This window comes from Zophobas morio, unplaced genomic scaffold (genome assembly GCF_036711695.1).
Source record: "Zophobas morio isolate AGI-343-1 ecotype UQ-CSIRO unplaced genomic scaffold, CSIRO_AGI_Zmor_V1 ptg000026l, whole genome shotgun sequence".
Classification (NCBI taxonomy): domain Eukaryota; kingdom Metazoa; phylum Arthropoda; class Insecta; order Coleoptera; family Tenebrionidae; genus Zophobas; species Zophobas morio.
Window position 1 is genome coordinate 2,824,374 of NW_026972131.1, and position 16,898 is coordinate 2,841,271.

The following is a 16,898-nucleotide window of genomic DNA, read 5'->3' on the forward strand; positions in this document are numbered from 1 at the left end:
CCGTATACAAATTTTGAATTTTACACATGTTTTAAGTGTCATGTTGTGTAAAGAAATCTACACATATTAAAATAAAAAGACAAAATGTAGCCCCGCCCACCCGCCCCATCTCAATTGTGATGATTTTTTTAATTCTTAGAAACTAAAACATAGTTAAAATGGTAAATTTTCTTAAGGAAATACGGATTTTGCAATTAGGCTCCACCCCTAGGTCTACCAACGAATGAAACCTTCATTACTATGGGGTAGGGCTTTATTTTTTTCTTAATATACATAAGGGCCAATTATGAATCAAACATGTTAAAATTTAAAGGTTGTTAAAATAAGTATAAACAGACAATCGAAAAATTGAAAAATCTAAAGTTTAAAAACAGCGAAAAACTTAAAATCCAGAAGTCGAAAAATCGAAAAGTCAAAATAATAGAAAATCGCAAAACTAAAAGAAATATCCAAAAAATGAGAAATTAAAAAATTGGAAAATTGTGAAATCGAAAAACCAAAAAATGAAAGTCGAAAAATCGAAAAATTGAAACTTCGACAAGTCGAGAAATAAGAAAATCAAAAATCGATTAATTGAGAAATCCGAAAATTGAACACTTGGCAAATTCAGAATTTGAACAATCGAAAAATAGAAAAACTGAAGAACCGGAAACTCAAAAAATAAAAAATTGAAAATTTAAAATTTTAAAATCGAAAAACTGAAAAATCTACAAATCGAGATCGAAACTCCAGACTTTCAAAGATTGAAAAATTGAAAAAACGTATAAATGAAAAACAGAAACTTCGAAAAATTGCTAAATCGAAAAATTGTTAATCCCAAAAAAAATCCAAAACTCGAAACATCAAAAAATTCAAAAATTGAGACACCGAGAAATCAAAAACTCAGAAGATCGGGAAATCGAGGAGCCCAAAGACGAGAAGAAAAGTTAAAAATTGAAAAATTGATGAATCGAGAAATTGAACAATCTAAACATCTGAATTCGATAACTCGTGAAATTGAAAAATTGAAAAATTATCGTATCGAAAATTTGACACATTCGAAGCCTAAAACAGTCGAAAAATTGAAAAATCTAGATACCAAAAATCCAGGACTCCAAAAATCGAAAAGTCGAAACATGGACATACTGAAAAATTGAGAAATTAAAACATTGGAAAAGTGAGAAATCGAAACAAAAAAAGCAAAGTCGAAAAATCGTAAGCTTGAAAAATCGAAAAATTGAAAATTCAAAAATTCTGAAAAATCGAAAAATTGAAGAACTGAAAAAAATCGATACTTTGGGAAGTCGAGAAATAGGAAAATAAAAAAAGGTTAGTTCAGAAATCGGGAAACTGAAAATTTAGAAACCTCAAAATTTGAAAAATTGAAATCAAAATATTTAAAAATCGGAAAATTGGGAAATCGAAAATTTGAAGAATGGAAAAATTGGAAAAGTCCAAAATTGAAATATTGAAAAATTGAGACATCTACAGCTGAAAAATCGAAAAATCGAGAAATCGAAAAGCCGAAAAATTTCAATAGCGTATTTATAAACCACAAGATCAGGACTATGCTTCTTTGTATAACACGATTACTTAAGAACATATTTCACATGGTAATTTCTCGTAGAAAAATAAGGATTTTATAATTAAGCTCGGCCCCTCGGCTTACGGCGAATAAAAAAAATCATCAGAATTGAGATAGGGTGGGTGGGCGGGGCTTATATTTTGCCTTTTTTTTCTTACTATACACAGTCATCTTTTCATTACAAGAAACTTAAAATCTGGTTAAAATGGTTTTTACAAGGAAACATCGATTTTGCAATTATGGGGCGCAGTCTATTGCAAACTAGATATTTCCGTATACAAATTTTGAATTTTACACATGTTTTACGTTTCATGTTGTGAAAAGAACTCTACACATATTAAAATAAAAAGACAAAATGTTGCCCCGCCCACCCGTTCCATCTCAATTGTGATGATTTTTTTAATTCTTAGAAACCAAAACATGTTTAAAATGGTAAATTTTTTGAAGGAAATACGAATTTTGCAATTAGGCTTCATTACTATGGGGTGGGGCTTAATCTTTGGCTTTATTTTTTTCTTAATATACATAAGGGCCAATTATGAATCAAACATGTTAAAATTTAAAGGTTGTTAAAATATAAACAGACAATCGAAAAATTGAAAAATCTAAAGTTTAAACTTTGTGAAAAACTGAAAATCTAAAAAATTAAAATTGAAAAATCCAGAAGCCGAAAAATCGAAAAGTGAACAAAATAGAAAATCGCAAAACTAAAAGAAATATCCAAAAATTGAGGAATTAAAACATTGGAAAATTGAGAAATCGAAAAACCAAAAACTCAAAGTCGAAAAATCGACGAATTGAAGAACTGAAAAATCTAAACTTCGACAAGTCGAGAAATGAGAAAATCAAAAATAGATTAATTGAGAAATTGGAAAATTGAATACTTAGCAAAGTCAGAATTTGAACAATTGAAAAATAGAAAAACTGAAGAACCGGAAACAAAAAATAAAAAATCGAAAATTTAAAATTCAAAATCGAAAAACTGAAAAATCTACAAATCGAAATCGAAACTCCAGAACTTAGAAGATTGAAAAATTGAAAAACCGTATAGATGAAAAACAGAAAAGTCAAAATAATAGAAAATCCCAAAACTAAAAGAAATATCCAAAAATTGAGGAATTAAAAAACTGGAAAATTGAGAAATCGAAAAACCAAAAAATCAGAGTCGAAAAATCGAAGAATTGAAGAACTGAAAAATCGAAACTTCGACAAGTCGAGAAATGAGAAAATCAAAAATCGATTAATTGCGAAATCGGAAAATTGAACACTTAGCAACGTCAGAATTTGAAAAATTGAAAATCGAAAAACCGTATAAATGAAAAACAAAAACTTCGAAAAATTGGAAAATCGAAAAATTGATGAGCCCAAAAGTAAAAAATCGAAAAACCGAGAAATGCAAAAATCGAAACAAGGAAAAATTCAAAAATTGAGACATCGAGAAATCAAAAACTCATACGATCGGGAAATCGAGGAGTTGAAAGACGAGAAGAAAAGTTAAAAATTGAAAAATTGATGAATCGAGAAATTGAACAATCGAAACATCTGAATGCGATAAATCGAGAAATTGAAAAATTACCGCACCGAAAAGTTGAAAGATTCGAGTATAAAACAGTCGAAAAATTGAAAAATCTAGAAATCAAAAAATCTAGGAGTCCAAAAATCGAAAAGTCGAAAAATGGACGTAGGTACTTAAAAATCTCAAAACTGAAAGAAATTGCCAAAAAATTTAGAAATCGAAACAAAAAAGCAAAGTCGAACAATCATAAGCTTAAAAAATCGAAAAATTGAAAAATCAAAAACTCTGAAAAATCGAAAAATTGAAGAATTGAAAAAAATCGATACTTTGGGGAAGTCGAGAAATAGGAAAATAAAAAAAAGGTTAGTTCAGAAATCGGAAAACTGAAAATTTACAAACTTCAAAAAAAAATTGAAAAATCAAAATATTTCAAAATCATAAAATTGAGAAATCGTATAATTGAAACATCGGAAAATTGGGAAATCGAAAATTTGAAGAATGGAAAAATTGAAAAAGCCCAAAATTGAAATATTGAAAAATTGGGACATTTACAGCTGAAAAATCGAGAATTCGAAAAGCTGAAAAATCTCAATAGCGTAAGTTCAAAACTATGGTACTTTTTAGCATTTAAATAATATTTATTCGACAAAATTGTAAGATGTGCGATTGTGTTAAAATTGGTTTACTGAAGTTGTTTTTTTTGTATAACACGATTAGTTAAGAACATGTTTCACATGGTAATTTCTCGTAGAAAAATAAGGATTTTACAATTAAGCTCCGCCTCTCGGCTTACGATGAATAAAAAAATCATCAGAATCGAGACCGGGTGGGTGGGCGGGGCTTATATTTTGCCTTTTTTTTCTTATTATACACAGCCATATTTTCATAACAAGGAACTTAAAACGTGGTTAAAATGGTTTTTGCAAGGAAATATGGATTTTGCAATTATGGGGCGGAGCCTATTGCAAAATTGATATTTCCTTATAAAAATTTTCCATTTTAAACATGTTTTAAGTTTCATGTTGTGAAAAGATGTCTACACATATTAAAACAAAAATGAAAAATGTAAGCCCGCCCACCCGCCCTATCTCTATTGTGATGATTTTTTTTTATTCTGCGTGAACCAAAGGGACGGAGCTTAACTGCAAATTACTTATTTTTTTTATAAGAAATTAAAAATGAGTATTGTGTTGTTCAAAGAATACTATATACATTAAGAAAAAAAGGCAAAATATAAACTCCACCCACCCACCCTATCTCAACTGTGATGTTTTTTTTTTATTCTTAGAAATTTAAAATACGTTTAAAATGGTAAGTTTTTGTAAGGAAATACGGATTTTGCTATTAGGTTCCACCCCTAGGTCTACCAACGAATGAAAACTTCATTACAATGGGGTGGGGCTTAATCTTTGGATTTATTTTGTTTCTTAATATACATAACGGGCAATTCTAAATCACATATGTTAAAATTTAAAGGTTGTTAAAATATAAACAGTCAATCGAAAAATTGAAAAACCTAAAGTTTAAAAATAGTTAAAAACTGAAAATCTAAAAAATAAAAAATTGAAAAATCCAGAAGTCGAAAAATCGAAAAGTCAAAATAATAGAAAATCCTAAAACTAAAAGAAATATCCAAAAATTGAGGAATTAAAAAATTGGAGAACTGAAAAATCGAAACTTCGACAAGTCGAGAAATGAGAAAATCAAAAATCGATTAATTGAGAAATCGGAAAATTGAACACTTAGCAACGTCAGAATTTGAAAAATTGAAAAATTGAAAAACCGTATAAATGAAAAACAAAAACTTCGAAAAATTGGAAAAACGAAAAATTGAACAGCCCAAAAGTAAAAAATCGAAAAACCGAGTTATCCAAAACTCGAAACATCCAAAAAATTGAGACATCGAGAAATCAAAAACTCATACGATCGGGAGTTGAAAGACGAGAAGAAAAGTTAAAAATTGAAAAATCGATGAATCGAGAAATTGAACAATCGAAACATCTGAATTCGATAAATCGAGAAATTGAAAAATTATCGCACCGAAAAGTTGAAAGATTCGAGTATAAAACAGTCGAAAAATTGAAAAATTTAGAGATCAAAAAATCCAGGAGTCCAAAAATCGAAAAGTCGAAAAATGGACGTACTTAAAAATCTCAAAACTGAAAGAAATTGCCAAAAAATTTAGAAATCGAATCAAAAAAGCAAAGTCGAAAAATCATAAGCTTAAAAAATCGAAAAATTGAAAAATCAAAAACTCTGAAAAATCGAAAAATTGAAGAATTGAAAAAAATCGATACTTTGGGGAAGTCGAGAAATAGGAAAATAAAAAAAAGGTTAGTTCAGAAACCGGAAAACTGAAAATTTAGAAACTTCAAAAAAAAATTTGAAAAATCAAAATATTTCAAAATCATAAAATTGAGAAATCGTATCATTGAAACATCGGAAAATTGGGAAATCGAAAATTTGAAGAATGGAAAAATTGAAAAAGCCCAAAATTGAAATATTGAAAAATTGAGACATTTACAGCTGAAAAATCGAGAATTCGAAAAGCCGAGAAATCTCAATTGCGTAAGTTCAGGACTATGGTACTTTTTAGCATTTAAATAATATTTATTCGACAAAATTGTAAGATGTGCGATTGTGTTAAAATTGGTTTACTGAAGTTGTTTTTTTTTGTATAACACGATTACTTAAGAACATGTTTCACATGGTAATTTCTCGTAGAAAAATAAGGATTATACAATTAAGCTCCGCCTCTCAGCTTACGATGAATAAAAAAAATCATCAGAATTAAGACGGGGTGGGTGGGCGGGGCTTATATTTCGCTTTTTTTTTCTTATTATACAGCCATTTTTTCATAACAAGGAACTTAAAACATGGTTAAAATGGTTTTTGCAAGGAAATATGGATTTTGCAATTATGGGGCGGAGCCTATTGCAAAATTGATATTTCCTTATAAAAATTTTCCATTTTAAACATGTTTTAAGTTTCATGTTGTGAAAAGATGTCTACACATATTAAAACAAAACTGAAAAATGTAAGCCCACCCACCCTATCTCTATTGTGATGATTTTTTTTTATTCGCCGTGAACCAAAGGGACGGAGCTTAACTGCAAATTACTTATTTGTTTATAAGAAATTAAAAATGAGTATCGTGTTGTTCAAAGAATACTATATACATTAAGAAAAAAAGGCAAAATATAAACTCCACCCACCCACCCTATCTCAACTGTGATGTTTTTTTTATTCTTAGAAATTTAAAATACGTTTAAAATGGTAAATTTTTGTAAGGAAATACGGATTTTGCTATTAGTGTCCACCCCTAGGTCTACCAACGAATGAAACCTTCATTACAATGGGGTGGGGCTTAATCTTTGGATTTATTTTGTTTCTTAATATACATAACGGGCAATTCTAAATCACATATGTTAAAATTTAAAGGTTGTTAAAATATAAACAGACAATCCAAAAATTGAAACATCTAAAGTTTAAAAATAGTGAAAAATTGAAAATCTAAAAACTAAAAAAATTGAAAAATCCAGAAGTCGAAAATTCGAAAAGTCAAAATAATAGAAAATCCCAAAACTAAAAGAAATATCCAAAAATTGAGGAATTAAAAAATTGGAAAATTGAGAAATCGAAAAACCAAAAAATCAAAGTCGAAAATCGAAGAATTGAAGAACTGAAAAATCGAAACTTCGACAAGTCGAGAAATGAGAAAATCAACAATAGATTAGTTGAGAAAACGGAAAATTGAACACTTAGCAACGTCAGAATTTGAAAAATTGAAAAATAGAAAAATTGAAGAACTGGAAAATCAGAAAATAAAAATTCGAAAATTTAAAATCGAAAAAGTGGAAAACTTACAAATCGAGATCGAAACTCCAGAATTTAAAAATTGAAAAATCGTATAAATGAAAAACAGAAACTTCGAAAAATTGGAAAATCGAAAAATTGATAAGCCTAAAAGTAAAAAATCGAAGAACCAAGAAATCCAAAACTCGAAATATCCAAAAATTCAAAAATTGAGACATCGAGAAATCAAAAACTCAGAAGATCGGGAAATCGAGGAGCCGAAAGACGAGAAGAAAATTGAAAAATTGATGAATCGAGAAATTGAACAATCGAAACATCTGAATTTGATAAATCGAGAAATTGAAAAATTATCGCATCGAAAAGTTGAAAGATTTGAAGTACAAAACAGACGAAAAATTGAAAAATCTAGAAATCAAAAAATTTGAAAAATCGTATCATTGAAACATCGGAAAATTGGGAAATCGAAAATTTGAAGAGTGGAAAAATTGAAAAAGCCTAAAATTGAAATATTGAACAATTGAGACATTTACAGCTGAAAAATCGAGAAATCGAAAAGCCGAAAAATCTCAATAGCGTATTTATAAACCACAAGTTCAGGACTATGCTCCTTTTTAATATTTAAATAATATTTATTCGACAAAATTGTAAGATGTGCGATTGTGTTAAAATTGGTTTACTGAAGTTGTTTTTTTTTAATATATAGTTTTCTTTGTATAACACATGGTAATTTCTCGTAGAAAAATAAGAATTTTGCAATTAAGCTTCGCCCTCTTGGCTCACGACGAATAAAAAAAATCATCAGAATTGAGACAGGGTGGGTGGGCGGGGCTTATATTTTGCCTTTTTTTTTTCTTAATACACATAGCCATCTTTTCGCAACAAAAAGTTAGAACATGGTTTAAATGGCACATTTTTGCAAGGAAATATGGATTTTGCAATCATGGGGCGGAGCCTATTTCCTTATACAAATTTTCCATTTCAAACATGTTTTAAGTTTCATGTTGTGAACAAAAGTCTACACGTATTAAAACAAAAATGCAGAATGTAAGCCCGCCCACCCGCCCCATCTCGATTGTGATGATTTTTTTTATTGAGATAGGGCGGGTGGGCGGGGCTACATTTTGCCTTTTTTTTAGTATGTGTAGACTTATTTCGACAACAAGAAACTTAAAGCATGTCTAAAATGGTAAATTTTTGTAGTAATCAACATAAATCCTCCACTTTTTTTCTACAACTCCTTTAAACAGCTTGTTGTTTTCAGGTAGTTTTAACGAATTATTTAAATGAAATACCCTTGATATTCGAATTAGTTCGAATAATTTAGATTTTTACTGTCTATTATTACAAGTGTTTATATAACTACCGAACACTCCAATCAATGTTCTGTGGGTAATTAATGTATACATTTCCTTGAAATAGCAGTAGACTAGATTTGAGTCCAGTCGTGCATAGTTAAAATATTTGATGAATCTGGAATAATCTTGAATAAAAATTTATATTTCAGCTTAAATATTTAATACTTAGAATAGAGAACAGTCAAGTAATTTAATGTAAGTCGAATGTATCTTGGGTAAACTAGTGTTAAAGTGATTGCTAAAATTTCAAACTCTGGAACAAGTTGTGTTTCGAATTTTGTTCTTTTTCATACAACTTTTGTAGAATATTACCAAAAACAAAAGATTATTATTAATCACCAACACTCGACGTTTATTCCGTGTGAAAACCTACAAATATATCAAATTTCCATTTCTAATTATAAGCCAAAGTATTTCGAGAGGTGATCAGTATTGGCTGCACCTTCCCTATCGGAAATTAACATACGTAAATATTATGCGACGTTAAGTAATAAAAAGTAGTCGCAGTAAGCTAATAAATTTCACACCTCGACGAGTGAGCAAAGGCAAGGGTAAACATACACGGGAAACATCCGTTCACCTCTCTTATTTTTTGATGTTGCAGACACCGAACACGACTTCCTTCATATCAGTTTACCACACACCACCATCTTTTTTCAGCTTTAATATTTGCTGCGCATATTACTTTCCATAATGACGGGGACCTTTTTTCGTGAGCTCCCTCGGCAGTAGGGATAAAAAATTATCCATCAATTATCCATTTTATGAAGGCTTGACTAGCAAATTGAAAAAAGTTTCAACCCTTTCAATTATTATTAGCGCCTACTTTTTTACGCTGACGTTGTTTGGACGGGTATCACAAACCAGACACTCAAGTTTCATTCAAGGTGGCGGAATGAACCGGAAAAAATGTCTTTTATCTGTCTATCCAGGTAGCAACGTGCGATTACTGAGTACAATGTGTAATAATTAATCAGCAGCTACGCGACTCATTATCGCGAGGTATCCATTACGACCTCCAGGAAGTCATTAGATGAGGTAAGTCTAATGGCGCCCATTTGCCGTTACTTTATCAGAAATTTCCTGGTGGACGAGAATCGATAACGATGTGTCTAAATGTATGTATCAGCACTCGTCGCGTCAAATATTTTAAAAACACAGGTATACTACACGGTAGTGGATAGTAATAGGTAACGGAAGACAGAGGTCCTTGAAAAATGGACGATTGTACATAGATTAAAGTATGTATATCATATGCAATTTATCCACTGGTTGCATAAATAACTGTTGTGCAACATATAACGAAGTGTTTGTGTTACAAACAAGTGGTGTCGTAAAAAAGTTCGTTAGTGGCTAGTAAAAAAGTTTTATGAACAGGTTCCTAAACAATTATGATATAACGTATAGTCACAAATTTCTTCTAAAATTAGGGTCTTCTTTAAACGGCAGCCCCGTCTACTTAGCGATTTGACAGAAAGCAAATATAAACCTTCGGTTTATCTTAAGTACCCCACTTCAGACCATAATCTCTTAGCCTAAAGCCGTCAAAGACCACCTTAACGACACTGTGTTTAGTGGAGACCCGATTTTAGGCAATACTTTATCACATTCCTCCACTTTAAAATAGTGCCACTTTTGTCTAAATGGATTTCATGAAAGGATCGTGGAATCACAACGCCAGGCATGATTAAAATTTTAAGAAAGGAAGTTGTTGTCTGGAGTTTTAAGTGTTTTTAATTTAGTAAATAATAGTATCAATCGCAATAAAAGCGCATCTAAGCGAAACGACGCGACGCCAGTGGTCAGTGTACTGTAAACAATAACGAAAATTCAATATAATTTTGAAGAGGAAATCGCTACTGCCATTCGAGATAATTTCCACAAGGTTGGTCACATTGTTAGCCGGCACGTCGTTATTTTTGCGAAATGAAACACGAGTTTCCAAACAAGTTAAAATGCGTTTATGCTCGGAAATAGAAATCATATAAAAAGAAATTCCAAGTTTACAATCATCGGGTTGTTCTCGCAGAGTTCAACTTTGATAGATAACAACGTTGCTAACTTATTTCCATACTGATATTTTAACAATATTCTTTTCTATTTCTCAGCTACTTTGAAAATACATAATGCAGGAAGAGAACCGAAAAACGACTTTCTCTTTCTCCCTTAAATTAGCGTAGAAATTCGCGAATACATTATGCAGAGTTAATCACTTTGAGAATAGTTTAGTCCATTCCGGAATAATCTGTAAAAACCAAGATGATTAATGACAGTAGTTGTCTTAAAAAGAAAAAGTTGTCAAAGCTCGCTTCTTAGGTTAGGAAAAGAAATTTACGAAGTAATAAAAAGTATTCCCTGGACTTCGCACGTCTTTGAGAGTTGAGTTAATTGTTGTCGTAGATGTCTAACTTGAGTGTTTAGTTGTTTCCATTACACGTGTAATTACTTGCTCGACCAGTTGCTATGGTAATTTCTAATTAAGAGCTTAAGTATCTTAAATATTTGCCAGTTATTTTGGAAGATTTCTCGGAGGTATTATACAAGCTTTAAAATTTTCATGACAAGATTTCTTGTTTTCTGAAATTAGTCACCAAGACGTTTCTCTAATTATAGAACCGTACATATCGAAATTAAATCATCAGAAGGAATTATCTGCGAGCAGTTATATGTAGGCATCTATAATTTTTTTATACGCAGCAAGAATATTTTTAGATTTTAGTTCTTACTTGCTACTGAATTTCAACATCTTAAATTAATTATTCTACTTTCCTCTCTTTTTCAATTGATAAAATGGAAAGACTGTTTAGTCGCGCTTAGCTCATTGTGGACCTTAAGCACGATTTTATCAATTTTAATTCTGAAAAGCTTCTTTAACATGAAGCTAACGAAACAAATGGTTAAAAAAATCTTAGATAGAGCGCTAGACTTGGAACAGACTCAAATTAGCCCCATTTTACGATGAATCTGTAGTCCACTGAACCTCTTCTTGGGAAGAAATGCTGGCAGCTTTCAAGTGGCACCCAGTCGTAAAATTTCCAAAATTATGTCCTCTGCACAAAATTCATCGTAGATTTTTGTCAGATTTGGAACTATTCCATAAACATCTTTTTTTGATGACGTTAGCAGTTGTATTTATAAACTTACTGTTGACGTTGAAGTTCCCGCTGACGTTGCTTTTAGAGCTGAAAATTGTCATTTACAAACCCCGTTCCCAAGTTGACGTTGATAGTAACTTTGATGTTAAACTTTTGTCGTATTTAAAAGGATTGTAGAAGAAAAGTGGAGGATTTATGTTGATTACTAAAAAAATTTACCATTTTAGACATATTTTAAGTTTCTTGTTGTCGAAATAAGTCGGCATATACTAAGAAAAAAATGGCAAAATGTAGCCCCCCCCCCCCCCCTCCCATCTCAATTGTGATGATTTTTGTATTCGTCATGAGCCAAGGGGCGGAGCTGAACTGCAAAATCCTTATTTCTCTACGACCTCCGTCATCTAAATATGTAGTAATAAAGTTTTCATTCGTTGCCAGATACAGGGGTGGAGCCTAAATGCAAAATCCATATTTCCCTTAAAAAATGTACCATTTTGAGCGTGTTTTACGTTTCTACGAATAAAAAAAATCATCACAATTGAGATGGGGTGGGTGGGCGGGGTTAATATTTTGATTTTTTTTTCTTAACGTCATGAATAGATTTTTTTTAAACAATACTATTTATTAGAACTTTTGGTAAGTATTTTGCAAAAGTCTGAGAGAATGGTTCTACGTCCATTAGGGTTGTGCTATTTGTATTTCACATTCTTGACGATTTGTGCTATTTAACTATATGACGACCAATAAAACTTGAATTTCGGCGACTGAGTTTTGCACTGCTGCAAAATTATTCGATTTGACACACCTATAACATATAACCTTAACGACAAAATTAAAAACAAATTAAAATTCTTAAACTCAAATGCATCATGATGCCAAAAAAGCAGTATTTTCGGTTATGTAAGATATTCTATTTCAATATTAAATTATATATTTAAACGAGCATAAAGAATATTGTTTTATTATTTACCCCTATACAGTACGTTTTTTTATTAATACATCATAGAGATTTCCGTGGTGTAAACTTTAAATCGTGTTCATGGTTTTTCTACTGACGCGAATTTACATAGAAGCTTAGTTCATATTATACTTTCTACAAATTCAGATAATTTTTAGACTCGAAAAAGTAAAAGTAATTCAATTAAAAATTATAAATAATTCCACGATTTTAATCAATTTACCTCAAATTTTTGGTATATTAAACTAACACAAACACAATTTACAACTGTAGATTTGCCTTATTGACTGCTCCATTGTCGTCTTCACAATATCCTAATTTTTCAACAGCCACATAACCTTGTAGTATTTCGGACACTATACATCCTCGTATAAAAACACGACTGCGAAATCAATAAAATGTTGGAAATGTTTCTTGTCAGAGGACATTTTTTAAATTCGTTTCCAAACAATAATAATGTTTTCAGTCTCTTGTTGGGAAAAAAAAGACTTCTTATATTAAGAAAAAAATGGACAAAACATAAGCCCCGCCCACCCACCCCTGTCTCTATTGTGATGAATGTTTTATTCATCATGAGCTGAAGGGCGAAGCTTAGTTTGCAAAATCCTCATTTCTCTACAAGAAATTGCCATATGAAATATGTTTTGAAAAGGATAGAATTTTTTAGAGAAACATTGATGTAAAAACATATTTCATATGATAATTTCTTGTAGAGAAATGAGAATTTTGCAGTTAAACTCCGCCCTTCGGTCTGATTAGGAATGAAAAACTCATCACAATTGAGATCGGGCGGGTGGGTGGGGCTTAATTTTTGTTTTTGTTTTGTTTTAATATATAGAGTTTTCTTTCAACAACAAGATAATTAAAGATATTGTCAGTTTCTTGTTGGGAAAAGAAAACTTCGTATATTAAAAAAAAAAATGGACAAAATATAAACCCCGCCCACCCACCACTTCTCAATTGTGATGAATGTTTTATTCATCATGAGCTGAAGGGCGAAGTTTAATTGCAAAATCCTCATTTCTGTACAATAAATTGCACTATGAAATATGTTTTTAAACAGGTAGAATTTTTTGAGAAACATTGATGTAAAAACATATTTCATATGATAATTTCTTGTAGAAAAATGAGAATTTTGCAGTTAAACTCCACCCTTCGCTCTGATTAGGAATGAAAAACTCATCACAATTGAAAACGGGCGGGTGGGTGGGGCTTATAATTTTTTTTGGTATATAGACTTTTCTTGAACTGTTACGGAACAGTGGTGATGTCTGCTTTATTTGTAAATAAATGCTCCAAAAATGGAACTGAAATAATTACTGTCAACTTTTTTTTTTCGCGATAACCCTATATTGTGCTGTTTTAAAGATACCAAGTGTCTGAAAGTGATTAATTTTTTTTATTTTTAACTCAAACTTTCTTAGTTTTTAAATAAGAGTTGTACCTATTTACAGAACAGTTTTATCTCTATATTGGTCTTTGTCGCTTTGATATGTCGTCAATTCTTTATAACGTGACACAAGAAAGCAACGTCTGTGAGGTATCCAAGAACGTAATGTCTTTAATGTTTTATTTTTCTTTAGTAGTTGCACCTCTGAAGAAAGTTCTTTATACTATGCAGTGTTAGTGTCTCTCGAACAACGTCATGTGGTTCAGACAAACATCAGCCGTGTTTTTAATCAACAGAAAAAGTAAATGTGGAATAAAATGTAGAACAAAAATTGTAAGAATTTGAGTGTGTTCGGAGGCATCCCCTGTTCGAATGCCAGACATTCTATAGCCGGAGAAATTGCAGCACAAGTCGACGATTTCGAGAAGAACCGCAGAAAATCCACAGCTAAATCGTTGTGGATTAAAATCCCATAAAGTAACGTCTCAAACAGCTGCTTTTCACATATCTCCAAGACAAGATGCGCGCCATAAATACTAAGCAGAGCGTGCGGTGTCGATCTTCGGGAGATTAGAATATTGGCGTATGGGAAAAAATGGACGTCTTTAGTAAGCCGGTGCTGGGCGAGGAGACCGCCCCCTAATTATACACTTCTAACCGTGGCCCTCTGAATAATTTAGAAGAAACTGGCCAATAATAAGTCAAACATTAATTCCCCACCAGGTCTCCTTGACGGTTTCACGAATTATACACGCTCGCCAGCCCACAAACATCTACTTCCGGCCTACAAGAGATCAAGAGCTCCTGAAAGCCACCACTTCCGCTTATACATTTTTATATCGGCAGAGAGCCCCTCTAAGGAAAAAGGACACATTTGAAATTCAAAGTATTGGTAGTGTAAGAACTATGAAAACAAAGTTGAATTAGGAAGTCGTTCTCATTAGTCCGTTTCTTCTTTTTGCAGCTCCGACACTGCCGGATAATAATATTAAGAAACTAGAGAGAATTGATTTTGTAAATACATTTGGCTTAGACAGGAATTACTCAGAATGGAAATCTCTTCTAAATGCTAATTTCCCAAGTTTTATGATAAATAAATATTTAAATTTGCAAAGTTGGGGAAATTATTGCAACTCAGATATCTCTTTAATTGAGTAGATTTTCGACTAGGCCCGGGTTAATTTTAATCCATTTGCAACATTCATTGTTCTCTAGGAACATTCTTCGGGATTAAAAATCCGGGCCAGATTTATTTTGGACGCCTTGCGTGCTTCCCACGAGTATTTCCCAGCTTCTCTGGCATTGTTTTGAACGCTTCAGCTTTGTCTCTGCCCTCTACTGCACGGTTCGCTTATCTAACTGGTTACCGACGGAGTCAACAGGATTTATGTGTCCAGAGTTCTTTCGAAAAATAGGTACACACGTTTTCTAATAAATAACGCCTTTCGTTGAAACGACGCAGAGATGGAAAAGTTGAAACAATACTCACTTCCACACGAGGATAATGGCTATGAAAACGAAGATACCAACGGAACACAGCACTATCACAGCCGATGTCTGGAGAGATGGACTACTGCGGTAGCTTGCGTCGATCAGCTGGAAAAATAAACATCATTACCATGTGCATGTGCATCCCACAACAATATTAACTGGAATTAGCTCCAGTTTGTGTGAAAACTACAAAAAACCTTTTAACGGAAAGGAATCATCGAACTGATGCCTACGACTAAAATAACATCTTTAACATTTTTTCAGTTTTAAAAGATTTATGAAATAAAGAGGAAAACTTTTAACACTGGTAAAACTGTAGTAGAGCATACAAAGGATTATTACCTACAGCATTTATTTTGTTAAGATTGGACAAAAATCGCTTAATGTTCAAATTAGAATAACGGATCAGATATGTACAAAATGTACAGACTTATCTAATTATTATGGTTTCAATTACGGAACTATACGTTTTCGAGTATAAACAAAAGAAAATCACTTTTGACTTAAAACGATAAAATTGAGATTTTTAAATTATTTCACTTGGGTTTCATGATTATTCATCATTCGATTCATCATTAATGATTTATTTGAAGTTTTTTCTCAGTGGCATAATTTTTAAATAATCGAATCATGTCTCTATCAAAGTGGTTTTTGTCTATTTCATGATACATTCTTTTCCTGTTTTGAAATATTGTTCGGCTTTTGGGTTTTCTAAGTGGTCGAGATACTAATTCAATGAACATCATTTGTTTACTGGGGTTTCTGTAATAGGAATGTCTAGTATGGGTGCTTCGATTTCAGAGTGGACGGTTTGGCTTTCGTTTTCATCTACTGGGTGTTAATCAACGACTGTTTCAACATCTTCTAGTTGAGATTTTTCTGGGATATTGTTAAATAGAGATTCGTCAAAGTTGTTCTCAAGATTATCGTCTATTTTTGTGGGGTTTTATTGGTTATGGGTTTCTTTTATCTTAATACGTTCTGTTGGCATATGCGATGGGTAAATCGTTCGTTTAAGAGCTCTGGAGAAATCGGGATACTGTAATAATGGTCTGTTTGTCATAATTGACTTACAATCATCTATGCTCTTAATAAATTCTTCCGTGTGTATTATTTTACTGCCCTTTCCAGAGGCGGCTCATGAGTTGAGAAGTTGATGAGGCAAGTCATAAGATGCTCCAATACCTAAATGTCAAAAAAATTGTATGTCGTGCTTGCGTTTTTGGTTAATATGGAAATTTTTTCGGAAAAAATGAAATTTTCGAAGGTCAAAAATGTGTAATTTATAATTTTTCTTTCCCAGAAAATCTAATTCGTATTTGATTAGTTTTAATATCAAGAATTTCGAAAAAAATTTTCCAAGTTTTCCATAAATTTTGTTAAAAATGGTCACTGTGTCTAAATTCGTGTTTTACCTAAAGTAGTTTGCAGCAAACTCCTGGCTCTGAGAATATATTAAAAAATTAATGCGGAAATTTCTAGAAAAAATACACTTTGTTACAGATTTTTTTCTATTCTTTTAAATTATCTCAATTCCCTCAATATTCCCTCAGATTTCCTCAGAATTTTTCAGATCTTTACAAATCGTTTCACGTCCTCTCATATTTTTCAAGATCGCTTTGGATCCTTTCAGATCCCTACAGACTGTTTCAAATTTTTCCAGGTTTACCTAGATTCGTCTAGATTCCATGAGATTCTTTCGGATCCTCTCTG

At 31.7% G+C, this 16,898-nt stretch overlaps 1 protein-coding gene across 1 annotated transcript in view; it reads right to left on the minus strand.

The window, feature by feature from the left end:
- LOC135136003 (uncharacterized) overlaps nucleotides 1-16,898 on the minus strand; it is a 68,711-nt gene that overhangs the window by 12,624 nt on the left and 39,189 nt on the right. Inside the window, exon 3 of the mRNA XM_064065111.1 lies at nucleotides 15,184-15,290. Within this exon, the coding sequence (XP_063921181.1) occupies nucleotides 15,184-15,290 (107 nt within the window). The remainder of the gene's footprint in view (nucleotides 1-15,183; nucleotides 15,291-16,898) is intronic.